The sequence below is a fragment of the Pseudoliparis swirei genome, chromosome 21 (assembly GCF_029220125.1).
Source record: "Pseudoliparis swirei isolate HS2019 ecotype Mariana Trench chromosome 21, NWPU_hadal_v1, whole genome shotgun sequence".
Classification (NCBI taxonomy): domain Eukaryota; kingdom Metazoa; phylum Chordata; class Actinopteri; order Perciformes; family Liparidae; genus Pseudoliparis; species Pseudoliparis swirei.
The window spans coordinates 8,871,953-8,891,165 of NC_079408.1; the positions used below are offsets into that span (position 1 = coordinate 8,871,953).

The window sequence follows — 19,213 nt, forward strand, 5'->3', positions numbered from 1 at the left end:
TCCTGAGATGTGTCACGTCCAGGCGGAGGCGGAGAAGTGAGCTGCGCCCTTCCTCTCGTCTTGGAGCGACCGCACCTTGTCCTGCCGTTCTGTTCATCTGACAAAACTGGCTCACTTTTCTGCCTCTATTCTCAGTCTTGAGTTGCTCGTCTTTGTTGTTTTGAAGTGGTACTTTTTACACTTAAAGTTTTGTTTACAGGTACTTTTTTAGTAACCGGGCCGGTGCAAATGGTTGCTGGTCGCCCCCCAAGTCCACTTTGCTAGAGCGTGTGTGAAGAGCAACACGAGCACGGAGATGATCTTCCTCTTCATCTGGCCTCAAAGGTTCTCCTTAAAGCTCGTCTTCGGTTGGTCTGCTTGTTTAGTCATTGTTATCCCATTTAGTCCAACTCTCTTTTATTTGTCGTAAACATGTCAGAATATGCTCTTAAATCAAATCATGCCATGTTCAGCCCACTTAGCAAGCTGTTAGCAGTATTATCTCTTATTTAAAGCCACTTGGTTGTGTTGGATCTGCTCCAGGAGGCCTCGTGTGATCTAGTCAACAGTTTCTCGGAGTAGTAGCAGAAATGGAGGTTTTCTGACTGAAGTCCAGAAGTCCAGAATTGTGAATTTTCAAAGGTTTTTCGGGTCGATAGGATGCAGTAGTCGTGTTTACTTCATTTATCTATGCATTGTGCTATGACTAGTTTGTTTCAGGGGTACATCATGTGTGTCTTGTCTATCGATGTAGTAATTTACCATGACGTGGTTACAGACCGATTCACGCCTTGAAACCATTACAAATTAATTTCCACGCCCAGCATCGGAGGAGATATTCACTTCTGCATTTCATGTAAATAATTAGCAAATAGCCTTTAAAAAGTTTATGAACTGACCTCTTATACTTGTGAATCTATGTCGATACAAAGGTTTTAATTTTGATTCCTTGTCAAAAGGCAATAATTTGTAGATATGTACAGATATTTTGTTTTTTTTGCATTTTATCAGTTGACTTGTTTGAATTGAGTTTCTCTCTTTGGAAAGTCACGCCCCCCCTCGGACACGGCTGAAACACGCATGCCAGCCGTGTCCCCCCCCCCAGTGGTAACCACTGAAAACGGCTTTACCTGAAGACTTATTGATATTACTCAATGTTGCAATTTTGCCTTCAAAACTTGAAGCCATGTCTAAAAGATGCGTATCCTTCTCTTCTCTTCTTTTCATATCTATATTTGTCTTGACGCTAAAGGGATGGCTGCTGCTCTTAGTGTGTGGAGAGCTAGTTTATCTTTTTAATGCAATGTGCATAATGCAGTAGGTCCTCAAAGCTCGTGTAGCTTTAGCAGTGCAGTGATATTTATTTCACCTGTGGTTTGTACAAAGACTCAGAAAACTGTCAGAATGTAAAGGCCATTAAGTAGTAGAAGTAGGTTTTTCACCACCCTGTGAACTCTCAAAAATGTGATATTTTATTGATATCTCCGGTATGTGTGTGCAAGAAAGCACCAAACAAATTTATTTTATATTTTGTATTGTGTTTTGAAGTTTAAAAAGGAAAAACAAATAGCAGTTGTGGTTTTGGAAAAGAGAAACTCCTTTGAAAACACCTTTTTGTGAATAAAAAACTTTAAAGTGTATATCCAGAAATATAGACAATCAAAAACTTCACTGAGAAATGTTCAAAAAGCTATCTTTATTGTTTATAAGAATTGTACATAAGCATTGATTTTTTTTTTGGTTAAACATTATTTTGTATTTCTGTTGTACTTTAATACCTTGTGTACAGATCCAGAAATAAAGCTCTGGAAAAGGTGCAGAGACGACCGCATGTTCTTTATCGACAAGATTCATAGAGAAAAATTGTAATGGCATAAGTCAGTTAAGTGTAGTTGAAATTGGAAAGTCATAGCATGTCCATAAAGAAATCAAGAAAGGTATAAAGTAAAGCCCTCTAAGGCAAATGTGTGATTTTGGGCTTTATAGATTCAGTATGATGAGGATAACAAAATGTTATATTCATATATATAAAAATACACATTTATATATCTATATAGATATTAGAAGTAGCAGGAAAAAAGTCAGTCATTTTCTGAAAAAAGAACCTTGTGAATAAAAACATAGAAAATATATCCAGATAGACAGTGAAAAATGTAACAATGAGAATTGATCAAGAAGCAATTTTTATTGTAAGAATTTTACATAAACCAATTTGGTTTTTTCTCCCTCCCTTTTTGGTAAAAATCATGAAACATGTTCTGTTGTACTTAAATACCTTGAGTACAGGTCCATGAACAGGTTCACCTGCATGTTCTTCATCATCACAGCACAGATGTTTACTTCGAGAAAACAAGACGGACCGAAACCGACCGCTTTACTGTTCATGCTATATTCTATTTAGAGACTTTCTACTGAATAAATTAGATTAAAATGCAGTCTTTTTTTTGGAGGGGGTCAATGGAGACCCATTTGGATAATTACTAATCAATGCATTGTTGTATAACAGTCAGTATAATGGTCAGGCGCCATGGAATCCGACAGATGTTCAAACTTCCTAGTTGCCGGACGGTGCTGAGGCTGAAACAGATCAGGCATCGTCACCGCCGTCGAGAGTGAGCACGAGTCCTAAAAGTGCTCAGACTCGTGGACTTTGACCAGCGCCAGTCTCATGGCACCGCGTGACCGAGACCGACAAACACAATTCACTGGTGTGGTCGCCGTCTGAGCGGAACGGGCAGAGTGAAAGTCCTCGGCCAAGGTCACTTCCACGCCGCTGTCCTGCAGCGCGCCTCCGCCTGCCGCTTGAGCTCCGCCACGTCGTCCCCGTCCTGGTGCGAGGGGCCGGGTTTGTACCTCTGGCTGAAGTGGGTCAGCACCAGCCTCCGCGCGCGGCAGGCCCGGGCCACCGCGGCCGCCATCCCGGGCGTACTGTGTCCGCGGTCCTCCGCTTTGGCTCGGTGCTCGTCCCCGAGCGTGGCCTCGTGGACCAGGACGTCCGCCGCACAGCCTCAGCGCGCCGAGCTGCAGTCAAGACGCAGACTTTACGACCCGGAATGGCCTCTTCCAGCACCTCGCTGGACAGAACCACGCGGCCGCTGGCCAGCGTTACTGGCTTGCCGGCTTTCAGCTGCGCATAAAGCGGACCCGGTTTCAGGCCTGGGACACACACACACACACAGTGTTAATTCACAATAATCCACACACACCATTTGGAGGATTCACTCTCTGTAATAGCATCTTGTGTCAGAGTGGGTGAGTCTTGTGTACATCAGATCTAAATTTGGGTGACGTAAAAAAGGAAATAGAAAAAGCTTTCGTATAGTACGTCAAGCAAAAGTCAGTCAGTCATACACAATGTCATATGCAACAAAAAACATATTCAGAAACATGTCTTAGTCTACATGTCAATAAAAAATATATTCAGAAACATGTCTTAGTATACATGTCAATAAAAATATATTCAGAAACATGTCTTAGTCTACATGTCAATAAAAAACATGTCTTAGTAACATGTCAATAAAACATATTCAGAAACATGTCTTAAAGGAGATTTCAGTCATCCTCTCCTGCAGCTGTGCCACGCAGACACCAGGAGCATTGAAGACGACCTAGTTCCTTCAGGAGCTCAGTCTTCAGTCTCCCGGGTCGATCGTGCTCCTTAATGCAAAACCCGAAGGAGGGGATGCGGTGGAACAGCCTGAAGGCCTTGACCACGAACCTCCGGTCCTCAAAGAGGAGGTAGGAGTCGCTGGCGCCCAGGACCACGGTCCGCCCGGCTGCTCCTGTGGGTGCGGAGGCCGCGCGCGGTCACCTGAGACACGCCCGGACATCGAGGATGACGCTGGGCGAAGAACACGGGACCGACTTTCAAACAAGTTCAGATGAATTACTGGGAGTCACGCCACAGATTTACTTCGTTGACATTTGGAGACGTTTTGCAAAGACGATGCGATAGGCCGACGCCCACGACATCCCCGGAGTCCTTGTGACTTCACGTCTCATGGGGTCACCGGACCCGATGAGACGGCACAGATCCATCCGCCTGATGGAGCAGCGAGGTCTGGGTCCTGGAATTCCTGCTACCGACTACGCCACTGGCCTGTTGAGACTCCGCCCACTGTTGAGACTCCGCCCACTGTTGAGACTCCGCCCCCTCCTCTACTACGAACTATTCATCCACTCTGTCATATTCATTGAATGTGTTTTAACTCTAATGATTCCTTCTGGTCACATGACGTCTATTGTTCTGTCCATCCTGGAGAGGGATCCTCCTCTGTTCTCTCCTGAAGGGTTCTTCCTTTTTTCCCCCTGAAGGGTTATTTGGGAGTTTTTCCTGATCCGATGTGAGGTCAAAGGTCAGGGATGTCTACGTGTACAGATTGTAAAGCACTCGAGACAAATTCGTAATTTGTGAAATTGGGCTCTACAAATAAACCGAATTGAATTGAATACTTTGGCGTTCAGGGTGGAGTTTGGTGTAATAAAATAAAGTGATTTGAATGTGTGTATGGGAGGTAAATAAGAGCAACTTTTAGAACATGACATGAAAACCAGTCGGTTACCTCCGGGCTGAGGCGTCCCTCTTCTGGACTCTGGTCCGCTGTGGGCTCCAGCTCATGGACTGCAGCAACACGACGAGAACAACACAACAGGTACCATGACTTACGGTGCGTGAGGCTGGAGGTGGAACATGTGTCTGCTGTGTAAACTACAGAGTGTGTTGTATTCTCCAGATCATAAAAGCGGAGCTGTGATTTGCTACCGACGAGCGAAAACCTGATGACGTGTTGCTAAAAATATAGTATTTATATTTATTGCAACGGCTACATGTTACATAAATAAACAAAACCGATGGGTGTTCAAGATACATGTCAAGCCACATGTGTCTGTGTGGGTATAAAGCCATAAATATCAGAATGAAGTGTCGTATCTCCTCCTGAAGGTTGAACTCCCAAAGGTGTGCATGTCTACAGATCAGAGGTGGTACCTCCTACCTGCATAGGGAAGAGCAGCTGGGACCCCGTGAGGCCGAGGGCCACCCGTGAAGTGGCGGAGCCCCCGCGGCCCGTAGACCTCCACACAGCTCGGGGGCTGCTGCTCCGCGTTGGTGTTGAGGCTCACGGTGCAGAGGAGGCCGGGCAGGCCCAACAGGTGGTCCCCGTGCAGGTGAGAGATGAACACCTTGGTGATCCCACCTGAGGAGCAACAGGACCACAGGCATGGGGGAACCAACTCTCACTCTCTAACGGGTTTTGGATCTCTCTCTCTCTCTCAAACTTTTTTTGTATCTCTCTCTCAAACTTTTCTCTCTCTCTTTTTCAAACGTTTTATGTAGCTCTCTCTCTCTCAAACTTTTTTTCTCTCTCTCTCAAACTTGTTTTGTATCTCTCTCAAACTTGTTTCTCTCTCTTTCAAACTCGTTTTCTCTCTCTCTCTCTCTTTCAAACGTTTTATGTATCTCTCTCAAACTTTTTTTTCTCTCTCTCTTTCAAACTTTTTTGTATCTCTCTCTCAAACTTTTTCTCTCTCTCTTTCAAACGTTTTTCTATCTCTCTCAAACTTTGTTTCTCTCTCTCTTTCAAACGTTTTATGTAGCTCTCTCTCAAACTTTGTTTCTCTCTCTCTCTTTCAAACGTTTTATCTCTCTCTCTCAAACTTTGTTTCTCTCTCTCTCTTTCAAACGTTTTGTATCTCTCTCTCTCTCAAACTTTGTTTCTCTCTCTCTCTTTCAAACTTTTTTTGTATCTCTCTTTCAAAATTGTTTTGTATCTCTCTCAAACTTGTTTCTCTCTCTCTCTCTTTCAAACTTGTTTTCTCTCTCTCTCTCTCTCTCTCAAACGTGTTTTGGATCTCTCGCTCTCTTTCAAACGTTTTATTCTCTCTCTCTCTCTCACCGGCTCTCAGTTGGCTCTTCATCAGTTGGTCTCTCTCTTCTCTCTTCTCTCTCTCTCACCAGCTCTCTCCCTCTTTCAGGCTCCTCTCTCGGCCGAGCCGTCTTCTCTCTCTCAGGTCTTCTTCTTCAGTCCTCTCTCTCTCTCAGGCCAGCCGGCCGACGGAGGCGGCGGCGGGCCTGGGGGTGGCCCGAGCTGCTCGAAGGCTCTCTCCGCCGTAAGTCAGGGCCCGGCGCCGGAGCGAGAGCGGGCGGACAGCCCGGAGTTTGGAGAAGAGTGAGTGGTGGTGGGCGGGGTATAATAATCCTCTGGTGCGGGTGCGGAATCGTCTGCGCCTCGAGCGTCGATTGATGCTCTCTTCTGAGTGAAACTCACCTGCTTGTGTTGACATCTCTCTTTTTGCAGGCATAGTGATTTAAAAAGGGAACAAAGAATACATTTTATGTTCAACTGCATTTTCAGACCCGTTTCCTGCTTTATTGCAGGGAAATTTCTCAAAGCTTGAATTTAAAATAATTAAAATACACAAAGATCAGCACTGGGTTTTAAATATATGAAACACGAGTGGCTAAATTATATCTGCAGCCAAAAGGAGGTACAACTGTTTATTCTGCACATTGGTATTCTCTCTGCGGACAACTACTCCGAAAATATTATTGTGTGACAAAAATAAACTTCAGAAAAACTCAACTCAAAAGCGACAGCACTCTATGAATGCACAGAGATGTATGGGGATGACAAGAATCACAGGGGGTTGTTGTTGTTTATTCATTGTATTATGGGCTTATTGTCTCCATTGCATACGTATTCATTGTAAAGCTTCTCAAAGCACTGACAAATCACACTACAGAATTAAATAAACGAAATGAACCTAGAATTCTATAGCTTTGGGCTGCTTGTCAAAGGTTTGTAATGACACCAAATATTGTGAGGTAACATCAGAATGTATTTCTATTTTACAGCTCCTATGAAGCACAGAAATGGAGTTTTCGGCAACTTTGAACCTCGTCCCAGTCGCCGCAATGGAAACGCATCCTACAATACAGTATATAAACAACAACAACCTAAAGAAGATCAAACAAATAATTAATCCTGATAACATCGATCAACTTTACCCATGTAAAGAGTGGAAGGACTATTTAACCCCACTGATTGCTGCTGTTGTATTTCACAGCGAGGCTATTTTCACTTTCCTTTTGGAACAAGGTGCAGACCCAAACGGGACTTCCCAAAATGAATTTACACCGTTGCATTATGTTTCAATAGCCAAAGCACCTGTTGTTTTTGTGGAGAAACTGCTGAAAGCTAAAGCTGATCCAAATGGATGTAATCCCATAGGCCTACAGCGATTCACACCGATGCAAACTGCTGCCATCGAGGACATGGATGCTGTCGGGAAAGTGCTCATTTCTGCTGGGGCACTGGTAACATTGTTACCCGTCACTGATCCTGATTCTCACCATAATAAAAATATATCTCAGATGATTCATACGCTTGCATCGAAAGAAGAACGATTGTGCTCCAAAGTCAGATACTTTCTGGATCTGGAAATTGCTGTGGCGGGGGATTCACCTGAAGTGTTCACAACGTTTGACAGTCACATGATGTCGGAGGATCCTCGGAGCCATCTGACCATGATTGAATTACTTTTTAATGCAACTGGGAAATATGCAGAAAAATACCGCCAGGGAAGTGTTAATTGGCGGAAAGACACTGAAAGACAGAACTCCTACATTAGGCCACAAGGTGAACATCGAAAAGTCCTTTAGAAAATGAATCCCGCTCCACAGTCGCGCATCTACACAATATTTAGTTCATAAAAAAGAAAGAGTCGTGCTTAGCTACCAAAAAAAAGTCCGTCGCTGAATTTGCCGTCGATTCTCGATGCGACTATGTTTTATGCCGAACTAGTTTCTTCAGAGCGTAATATGATCTTGGTCACGAGGGGTGGCACGGTTCGACACGTGATCGGTCTACACCAATGAGGTAGCTGCTTTTTGTCAACAGAATGGCAAGATGGCGTCCTCGAGCAGTACGGAAGACGAAGAAAATACACCGGAATATATTAATAAATCAAAAAACAAACATTGTTTTATGCATATTACTTCAGTCAAGCACGAGGAGGTACATTATTTAACCACTACACGATGGAATACATACAGGACAAGCCTACAAACGTGGCTCGGTTTGGACGGTGAGTCCCGGGACGTGGCTGAGAACTTCAAACACTGTGTTGATGTGGAGTTTGACAATATTCCCGAGGATGCTGGCTTCCATCACACGTGCTACCGTAGATTTACGGACAAAAAATCCATGGCAAAGGTGGAAAGAAGGAGAAGTTCGTCAACCGAGCAGGCAAACGACAAAGGGATACTCTGTCAAAGGCTGAAACATTAACAGCAGGTAAACACACACACACACACACACACACACACACACACACACACTGTGGTTGAGTGACTGAAAGGTACAATTATGTGTGAGATATGTCAACAAACTCATTGAGCTCTCCTTTTTGTTTTGTTAAGGCCAATTGCAGAAAGCTGCCGAGTTGAAGGAGGACCAAAGTATTCTTTTGCATATAAAAGACAAAGACTGTGTGGCTCTGGAGGTGCAGTACCACAAAGGCTGTTATAATCAGTACACCCGGTTTTTGACGAGGCCTGAAAAACCAGAGAAAGACCAGTAAGTTATTTATTATATTGCATTTCAAGGAGCTACTAACTTAACATTGCATAAGTAAACATTCAATCCGCATTCTGTTGTATGTGCACACAATCACAACACATATTGGTTTATTTCCTTCTCATTCATATGTGTTCTAGGAATGAGCCCACGTTTGATGTCATATATAAGATATTCTGTGAAAGGGTCATTCGCCAAAGGCTGCTTGTCAACCAAGAGGTGCTGAGAATGGGCCAGCTGAGGAAGGCCTTCATTGAACTGGTGAAAGCAAATGAAGGTCTTGATGCTTCAAACTACAGGTAACTGCAATGCATTTTTCTCTCACGTCTTATGATTTGTCATGTGCAAGTCCAGCTTTACACAACATGTGTGTGACAGGCCTGAGAAACTGTTTTTAATTCTTGCTGTTTGCACAAACATGTACCAGTTGGCAACAAGGAGAAGTGTGTGTGCGTGATGTTGTGTGCCTTTCTTGGGCATCTTTGGTGTTAAATGTGCTGTATGGCAGATAGGTTCTAGCCTGTAATGTCTTGTACCACCGGCACCACTCTCTGCTTTTCATGATACTCCTGTGACTCTTAATTGTCACTGTTTTGTTGTGTTGCAGACAGGATATGTTGAAGAAGAGGCTGGCTCGTGATTTCCCCCAGCTGGTGTTTCACATCCCCACCAAGCGCAACATCTGCGAGCTGGTTTTTGCAGAGACCCTGTCAACCATTGACATTACCAAGGTGTCATCAGCTCTCGGAACCAGTGTGTGTTCAGCCTTGATCGGAATTCACACATTCTCTGGGTGTGACTCCACAAGTGCCTTTTATGGCAAAGGGAAAAAAAAGACATTTTCTGTTGCATGTGAGAAAGGTGAGTACCTAAAGGCTTTTAAAAGTTTAGGTACTCACGGTGGCTCAGTGGTTAGCACTGTCGCCTCGCAGCAAGAAGGCCCTGGGTTCGAATCCCGGTCGTTCCAGGTCCTTTCTGTGTGGAGTTTGCATGTTCTCCTCGTGTCTGCGTGGGTTTACTCCGGGTCCTCCGGTTTCCCCCACCATCATAAAGACATGCACCGCAGCCTCACCCCGGTTCGTATGGATGTGAATGAATGTTGGTGGTGGTCGGAGGGGCCGTAGGCGCTGATTGGGGGAGGGGCCGTAGGCGCTGATTGGCTGCCACGCTTCCGTCAGTCTGCCCCAGGGCAGCTGTGGCTACTGATGTAGCTCCACCACCGGTATGACTGTGTGTGTGTATGACTACTGGACTCTGGACTGTAAAGCGACTTTGAGTGACTTGAGAAGCGCTATATAAAATAAATGATTATTATTATTATTACTTGGAGCAGTCAACATTTGCACTTCTTTGCCAGTATGTGTGCCACTTATATGATCAGCCAGCTGCCGATAATGTAAATGAAGCTAGGTACAAGGCTTTCTGTATGGCATCATCAGCCTTGCCAGAAATATGCATTCCCCCAACTACTGATGCCCTCCAACAGCACTGCAAACGGGCAAACTACCAGGCTGCAATAATGAGGTCCTGTCGCAAACAAAAAAGAAGTGCTCCATCACCTGCTGGATATGGTTGGCAAATAGAGGATGGGACCTTGCACATCACCTGGATGACCAGAAATCCGGCCCCTGACAGTGTTTTGCATGTCATACACTGCAGCTGCAAAGGTGCCTGTGAGACAGGAAGATGTTCCTGTTTTTCTGCAGTATTGTGTTGCACAGACTTCTGTCGTTGCTGTAATTGTGCCAACACCAAAGACACCGAGCAACTGGAAGACAACTGTCCTGACACTGACAGTGAGGACTGAGCGTCCTTCATATGTTATTTCTTTTGTAGTTTTGTACAGTTTTATATATCAGTCATATTTTTCATAAAGATTGTTTCTTTTGTTCATCAGTGTTGTTTTCATTTGTGGAAGAATGAATGAACGAACAAATGGTCATTGGTATAAGTACAATTACTGCCTTTTACTGCCAAAAGACTGTACGTCCTACTTTTACTGCCAAAGACTGTACTTCCTACTGAGGTAGGAAGTACAGTCTTTGCCTTGATTTCTTCAGTGTGTGCTGGGTGTTCACAGTCCATGTTAGATCGTCAGTAAGGTGTATTCCCAGGTATGTCAAACTTGATCTAAATGACTTAACATAAGCATAACGTGATCGTATATTTGCCTCATTGTTCTTATTGGACGCGGCTATGTATACAGCACTATTTAGAATCCATTTAGCCCTTTTAAGGGTGTTTTCCTCTTTATCGGTAACGTTGAATCCAACCACGGGAGCCGCCATCTTGCCATTCTGTTGACAAAAAGCAGCTACCTCATTGGTGTAGACCGATCACGTGTCGAACCGTGCCACCCCTCGTGACCAAGATCCTATTACGCTCTGAAGAAACTAGTTCGGCATAAAACATAGTCGCATCGAGAATCGACGGCAAATTCAACGACGGACTTTTTTTTGGTAGGTTAGCACAACTCGTTCTTTTTTATGAGCTAACGATTGTGTAGATACGCGACTGTGGAGCGGGTTGAAACGAAAACAGTGTTCACCTTACGGCCTACATTGTAGATGCAGTCCGACGCTTTCCAAACATTCCTCCACCATTATTAAAGATGGCCATTGACAGTTTACATGCAGTATTCTGTACAATGGAAGATATACCAAATGAGCAAGCACTAGGTATAATCCCTCAACTACTGAATCAGCTTTACATCCTGCAGAACGATACTGTCTTACGTCAAGCTCTTCTGCAAACACTATATGTGATAACACAGAAAACAAACAGCAAAAAAAGCTGGGATCCCAACTTTATTGAGGAGTTATGCAAAACAGTTGCTCCTTTTGTAAAGGACCATCACTCCTCTGACATTAGAGCCTTTGCATATGGCATATTTGCAAGTTTACTTTCAGTTGAACATGCAGCCTCCTTCATTACATCGGCGGGGATAACTTCAGTCCCTGAGTGTGTGCTGCCATCTACAGATATGAAAAGTAATGACAAGCTGGAAGAAACGCTTCGACGACTGAAAAATCATTTCAGCAAACCACACATGGAATGTGCAAACTGTGCAGCGTTGCCTGGACCCAGTAAAAAGTCAGAAAAGCAAGAAGAGCCAAATGATGAAGTGCACACTGCCTTTACTGATCCAAAAGCAGCTCCGATTGAGGAATTGACTTTAAATGTAAAGCCGTTTCCCTTCAGCGTCTCTGTGTCTTCAAAAACACAGAAATGGCAACAAATCAGCAAGAGGTGGAGGGAACCGTTAGAGAAGCTGCAGGGCACTGATGAAAGTGAAGAAAACAGAATTGGGAGCATGAAATATGTGAATGATGCAAAATTCCGCATTGCAGTGGGTAGTAATGGTACTGAAGTCTTCTTGGGGCTGAGAGATGATGGCACTGAAGTTGCCATTAAGAGAATGTCTAAACACAACTATGAAGTGCTGAAGAATGAGGAGGGATTTCTACGACTTCCAGAGCTTGATCATCAATCCATTGTGCGATATGTTGATGCAGCGGAGGATAAGAACTTTGGATATCTTGGTCTTCAACTTTGTGAATGCACCCTGGAAGAATACATCAAAAATAAAGATGATTCTCTGCTGATGAAGAAACTTGTCTTTCAAGTCCTCGAGAGTTTAAAGGTGCTTCATTGTCAACATCCTCCAATTCTCCACCGGGATCTCAAGCCACAGAATGTTCTGATCGGTAAAACAAGTTATCTTCTAAATTTAGAAAACAAGATGTAAATGTATAAATAACATGAATAATCTTTGGAGTTTGTCCCCCTGATTTGTCCTACAGATGTTCAGGGGAGGGCCAGACTGGCTGATTTTGGCATAAGTAGACGGCTTGTCAAAGATCAAACAAGTTATCCTACAAGAAGTGCAGGAACAAAATGCTGGATGGCGAAGGAGACTTTAGCAGATGGAGACATACCATACAAGTCAAGCACTGATATACAGGTTGGTGTATCTCCTTTGCAGACTTATTGTTGATTTGTTTAGTTTTCTAAACTCCTTAATTTCTCAAATGTTCTCCTAATTCTTTAGGTGGCCGGAATGCTCAGTTATTACATCCTCTCTGGAGGACACCATCCTTTTGGGGACGAATCCTATAAAGTTGAGAGCAACATTTATGAAGGACTCTACACTTTGGGCCACGTTCAAGATGTGGTGGCAAAGGATCTCATTGAGTGGATGATCGATAAAGAACCAAAGAACAGACCTCAAGTGGAAGAATGCTTGAGTCATCCCTTCTTCTGGTCCTCTACAAAGTAAAACAAGAAACACTGATTGAGTTGATTTTTTTTTATCGGTGGGAGGGCATTCATTGTCAGACATTTGTTTGTCCTACTACTTTGGTCCAGAGAGTTCAATATCTTTACATCATTCGGTCCAAATATTCATGATTCCCAGAAAATGTATCTTAATAATTGGTGATCGTAGGACTTTTCATCTAGCCCAGACATGAATTGTCACTTTTGGTTCAGGATTCCTACCTAATGCAATTAGGATTCATCCTCTGGGCAGCATGATTATCCGGAGCAAATTTCATGGAAATCGCTTTAATAGTTTAGCCAGAAATGTCTTACTGATGGTGGCGTTTGAGGTCAAGTCAGGGGCTTCCAGAGTCTGTACGAACAGAACTGTTAACGGTAGCCTAAACTATGCCATAGAATCATCCATGACCAACTCCAACACAGTACAGATGCCAGTCCTGGATAGGGCTTTTCCAACTTTAGGACCATGCATAATATTGTAGCTAACAGTATGGTCATTTGGTTGAGAAGTAAATGTAGATGTATCCATGCTAATGTGTGTAGCTTACATCTCACTTTAAAATAAATTCTGTATAGTTGTGAAGTTGTCGATACAGTGATGAACTGCACCCACTATCGTCAGAAGTTATGTTCATTTTCCAATTCATATATCCTGAACTAAACATTTTTTCAGGAGAGTTCAATACCTGATAAGGATTGGCAACAAGGATGAAGCGAAAAAGTATCGAACGGCTGACCAGGAACTCCTTTGTTCATTGGACAAATGGGCCCCAGATGGATCCTTCAAACAGTGGCAAACAAAAGTAACTACAACATAACAAATGTAACCTTTGTATTTCTGAATTAAATGTATGACTACATGATTTGATGTTTGCCGTTGTTGCCGTTTTCCTCCGAGTTGGTCAATAAGATGGACACCAAGAACAAAGCCTACCCTGACAACACACTGGGATTACGGCGCTTCATACGGAACCTCGATGACCACCAGTGAGTGAAAAGTGACGGTCTATAAATCTGTTCTTCATAATCTATCAACACTGACACTTAGTTATATATTATTATTATTTTCTTCAGAGTTTTGTTTGTCAGTCTTTTTAAAATTCTAAAAAGTACATATTAACAAAAGTCTTATAAAATAATGTAATTTTCTTCACATGCCATTGCACTGCTTGATGATACTATGCACCTAAAACCACCCTAAATAACAGTTTTCAAATGAACAAGCCAAGTATGCACTTACAGTTACATTCGAAAAGTAATATTATTGCGCTACATTCGATTAGAAAATATACCCAAATGAAATATAAGATTTTATTTGTTGTTTTCAGTGCCGTGGAGGCCGCTCAAGTTGACGTGTTGGCACTTTTTCCTGATCTCTTTGGATGTGTTTTCAAGTTTGCCAAGACCAAAGGGTGGAATTCAGAGACCCCCTTGAAGGAAATGTTTCAAAGAAAAGACATCAGCTCTACAAAGCTGACAATACGCCCTGATGCTGATCTGGGTGTCCCTGTTCAAGAGTCTCAACCCGGGGACCTGAAGTGAAGTTTAAATCAAAATGGCATAAAGACTTTAAGCAGTCAGCGATGGAAAAAACACAGACAATTCTGATGTTATACTTTCTAATCGTTGTGGTGTCTAGCCCATGGCCCATAGGAAGAATTTGGTAAAAAGACCGCACAAAAATAAAGTCTAATAGATATTTTTCACACATTACATTGTCTGACTTATAATAGAAGAAAAAGCACATGTGTTATTAATATCATTAGCAATGCCTCGGTTTCCAGTAAGCCGTGACAAGGACCCTGAAACCAGAGCAGCAATGGAAAGCAGCCATAATTAATTTTATTATTTTGTCTTTTTCCTAATATGACATGTCTATTATACACAGAACTATTTTACGGAAAGTGACAGCAACAGTAAGTATATTAAAAAATAAGGCTGTCGTACTATTTTTAAGGGACATTTTCTTTTCATATTATGTTATATATTGTATCCCTTTACCATTATCCTAAGGAACTATTTTACTTTGATTCTGTTACCTTTTCAGATGGTTGTAGTTGCAAGTTACTTCACAAAATACCTAACTACTTCCACATTTGATTCTTTGTTTGAGATTTTACTGTTATTTTTTTCTATCATATTGAAATTTTAAATGTTATATTCTTGTTCATTTCCATGACATTGCTTCACTATATCGGCCGAAAAGACAACAAAGGAATGGATATAATGAACTGTAAAATATTATATCCTATCCTGATTTCTTTCACAAAAACGAAAAATGTTGTTATTACTTTTAGTTTTTTGAGCTCATGGGCCTTATCCCATGACTTGTGACCAAAGCCTTTCAGAATGATTATCAGAGGAGCAAAGAGGTTCATTCTGTTTGACAATATTGAATGTTGACTTCCAAGATACAAAATATACATAAAGCATAGCCTGCAATACCACAACATGTTTTTCCAACAAAAACCTAAACTGTCTTACACGTTTTTTTTTTTTACTGCATCTTTCTAGACCATGCCATTAAAAAAATGATTTTTGCCACAGACCTTTTATATATGTTTTAACTGTCTCATTAAGCGCACGTTATTGTAAATAAATAAAAACATAATGGAACATGCATGCTTAATTATAACATGATGACACGGTTTTAAGCAGATTGAGTGTCTCTCTGAACATGTACTGTAAGTAAGGGTATCAAAATAAATGGGGAAAATTGTAAGATTTGTTCTCATGATGTTTCTGATTATAGCACAACCTTAGTTGAAGGTCAAGTCTCCATTCTCAATTACTGTTTTAACTTGATTAATTAAAGAAAAGTTGGAATATTTTTTGTCTAATGTGATGTTAAAATATTTCTCTATGAATCACAGTAACTGGATCAGACCAGTTTAGATACTGTATACCCCCACACTTTGTTTTCAGGATTTCTTGTTGTGAAAGGGGTGTAACTTTCAGATGTGTATGAATGAATATGATGCCTTTTCAAATGTTGAGAAGCTTATGCCACAGACTACCCTGAGTAACCGTCTGATACTTTTCGCTTGCAAGCATTAAACGGATAAAGACAACTTTGATTTCAGAGAATTTATTTCTCCTTACTCGATTGACATAGAAAATCTTCCATCTCACTATCATCACAGCTATTATTATTTGAATATTACATTAAATGTATCAGACTTCTTACCGTTCCCAATTTTGCAGACTAAAACACATATAGCTGCTTCTTTTGAATTTCCCACACACCTTTATGGTAGTAATAGAAAAACCTGTTGGTACAACTATTTTTTCCAACAAATGCCTGCAATTACATTTCTTAATTTCCAGGAAGCAATGTTGCAATTATGCTAAACATAATAGAATATGTCAGCTTTAGGAAATACTGATGATCTTATTACTTTTTTAATTTGTTGGCATATTGAATATTCTCAGAATATAGTGCACAATTAAATGTGATTATCCGGATAAATATGTTCATAAATGTATATCATATATTAGTAAGACATGGTTGTAAGATGTGTCAGTAGTTCCTCCATCTCAATGCACCCAACATGTTAACATCCTTTGACCGATATGACCGCGGGGACTTTTTCAGGGGCCTGGGAGCTATTGTAGAAACATGTAGTGAATTTGTTTTGGATATAAAAAAATCCACATAGTTGCATTTTAGTTCAGATGCAGTTCCTCTTCAGATAGATTCATAATTTTTTTTAAACGAGAATTAAATTACTTTTTACTTTTGAGGAACTATAGGTGGCAAAGCTGATAGAAGCACTTTTCATCTATTTAGTGTCGAGGTGATGTCAGTCGAAAGTAAACCTGCTTATAAGTTTGAAAAAAATAACCACAGTTCTTGGACAACTGACATAATTCAACTTTTCTTTTTTTACTATAACTAGAAATAGGCTCCTCACCGCAGCAGCCAGTGGACTCAAACACATTCTTTGATAAAAGGACATAATTAGTTTGTGGAAAAAATGAAGGAAACTAAATGTTTATGTAAATATATTCAATTTGAGAGGCTTTTTCTATCTGCCCTTCTCTTCTTACTAATACTGAATGTTAACATACATAAGTACATACAACCTGTTTATCACACAAAAACCTGAATTTACAATAAAGTAACAGCTTGCAAGAGCATGACATTCAAAAGAAGGTGTTTGCCAAATTCTAGATGAACCTAACAAACTCTGAAGTCTAAAAGTACTTCTACTCATGAAGTGAATGGTATTGCAAATATGTATATTATTGAATATGCAAGCTTTAAAAACATGCAGATTCTTTTGTATAATTTAATTTCAAGCATATTGAATGTTACTCTCAAAATATACTGTAAATCAAAATAAATGCGTAAAAGTATGATTGTAAGAAGTGTTTCATCATTGCCTCAACAAAAGGCCACTGGGTTCCTAAAGCTGCAACAATTAATAAGTAACAGGCTTTCCTCCTGGAAAGTATATGTTTTAAAGCTCGCCGTCATGAACACTTTTTAAAATCACAACTCAGTTTTGCCTCTTTATGACCTGGATGAATTATTTTTACGGCGGCGGTTTGAGTTTACCAGAAGGAAGGTATGGATTCATACACGACGAGCTATAAACTGTATGGTTCAGGGAATGTTGTTTGCATGTCATCAGACCTCAGCCCATAAAACCGTTCCCTTCTTTTTTATGCTCTTACTAGATAAACAGAGTGAGCTGGTGGCGCTCCATCATCTCTCTATGATTGTGTTACCACTCTGTAGGGAACCTTTTTATTTAGTTGTCCTAATGATTCTAACCCCAGCGTTGTCTACACTTGAGGCCCAAGTAGCTTCTTTACTTTGCCTTCGTTACACGTGTAAAATAATTAAGTAAAATATATGTATTGTTTATATATACATTTGAATTAATCTAGAAAATTAATATACCACTTTTTATTTAGCTTTCTATAATAATGGTAGTATACCAGAACACATATAAATGCTATATACACATCTGTATCCTTACGCTACTTTCAATCACTTTAATGACCTTTGTAGTGTTACAACCCGGCTCTGGATGGGAGACCAGGCGAGTTAAAAATAATAATTTAATTAAAGAATAACACAACTAACTTAAACAAACAAAACCAATAAGCTGTAGTGGAGAGCAGACAATCAAGGGAGCAACCTCTGTCTCTAGGTGTTGCCTCTTTAAACTCTTTTGGACTTTGGTGACTTGAAACCCAGAGAACTTTCAGAGAAAGCTTTCTCATAAGAAAGAGAATAAATAAGAAACGAAACCGAAAGAGGCATAACCATTCTCCTCCTGTTGAAACATCTCTCCCAGCAAGTCTCTTCAACCCTGTATATGGGAGGAGCGACACAGAGGCAGAAGCAGGGACTTTCCGAGTTTCACAGTACAGACAGAAGAACAGGAAACATCACTGCGTGTTAACTTTTCATCGCTTGAATTCCTTCTTCAGCGGACACTCTACGACGACATTGTAAGTACATGTTCATATAATTGTGTGAGTGTCAACATTTTGTTTGTTCTTTTTTTGTTGGTTTAAGAAATAAATTATCAGAATACTAACAGGCGGAAATGGACAGTAGGCCTACTTTCTTTTGCATGCGTCAACACCAAAACCCACGGTGCATCAGTGGCGGTTTGATTTATCTTTTTGTTTGATTACGGACGACAAATGGCCACGACAGTGTGAGAGGTTAATGCTGTTTACCAGGCACGTGCACAGATAGAGCCCTAGTGGTGCTCAAGCTCCTCCCCTTTGCCCTGGATGAGTAAAGTGTCCTTTTTGCTGGAGACACATTCTTTATTCATCAGTATTTAAGAATAAAAGTTACTCTCTCTGTCATCAAGTCCCCCCAAATGTGTTTTAATATCCGACGGGGCATTTATCTGAGAACTTCGCCCCGACATGCTCCACGGCGCTCACGAGCTCACGTGCCCCCCGCCCCTCCCTCCTCCACTTCCTCCTCCACTTCCTCCTCTGCTCAGTGCTCCTCGCGCCACCAAACGGGTGCGCCTTCTTCTCCTCTGACCCGCAGCACCAGACACACAGGTCCTGACGGTGTTTGTCCCCTGACGTTGTTTTGTGATCAACCACAACATTAGCGCTGCTGAAAACATGACGTCACAACTGGTCCGACGTTTCCGAAAAAAATAAACAAACAAAAACTCACGAAATCCGTGATTTCAAAGCCTCGTCCAGCTGTTAACTGACGTTAGTTATGTTAGAGTAGAGAGAGGAAGAGAGAGAAGAGAGAGGAGAGAGAGTGAAGAGAGAAGAAAGAGAGAGAAGAGAGAGAGAGAGTGCATTCTTATTCCGTTCTATTTAACAGGGGCTAGTCTAGGATTTGCGTGGCCAGACTGAAAAAAAATCATAAGGCCTCTGGT

The 19,213-nt window shown here is 41.5% G+C and overlaps 2 protein-coding genes and 1 pseudogene across 15 annotated transcripts in view; 2 read left to right on the forward strand and 1 right to left on the reverse strand.

The window, feature by feature from the left end:
• LOC130211998 (serine/threonine-protein kinase/endoribonuclease IRE2-like) overlaps nucleotides 1–15,907 on the forward strand; it is an 81,544-nt gene extending 65,637 nt beyond the window's left edge. The window contains exons 2-10 of one of the 12 annotated variants that reach the window (XM_056443073.1): nucleotides 6,833–8,273; nucleotides 8,399–8,555; nucleotides 8,696–8,832; nucleotides 9,163–9,416; nucleotides 12,359–12,519; nucleotides 12,607–12,830; nucleotides 13,510–13,639; nucleotides 13,723–13,823; nucleotides 14,165–15,907. In XM_056443073.1, the coding sequence (XP_056299048.1) occupies nucleotides 9,170–9,416; nucleotides 12,359–12,519; nucleotides 12,607–12,830; nucleotides 13,510–13,639; nucleotides 13,723–13,823; nucleotides 14,165–14,378 (1,077 nt within the window). In that variant the 5' untranslated portion in view covers nucleotides 6,833–8,273; nucleotides 8,399–8,555; nucleotides 8,696–8,832; nucleotides 9,163–9,169 and the 3' untranslated portion in view covers nucleotides 14,379–15,907. The other 11 variants (XM_056443075.1, XM_056443072.1, XM_056443071.1 and 8 more) reach the window with 11 other exon arrangements.
• On the reverse strand, nucleotides 2,682–3,809 carry LOC130212141 (zinc phosphodiesterase ELAC protein 1-like; annotated as a pseudogene).
• Nucleotides 15,908–18,161: 2,254 nt separating the features above from the next.
• LOC130211498 (NACHT, LRR and PYD domains-containing protein 12-like) overlaps nucleotides 18,162–19,213 on the forward strand; it is a 295,374-nt gene continuing 294,322 nt past the window's right edge. For all 3 annotated transcript variants that reach the window (XM_056442249.1, XM_056442260.1, XM_056442261.1), the window contains exon 1: nucleotides 18,162–18,302. The gene's annotated coding sequence lies outside the window, so the exon portion shown is untranslated. The remainder of the gene's footprint in view (nucleotides 18,303–19,213) is intronic.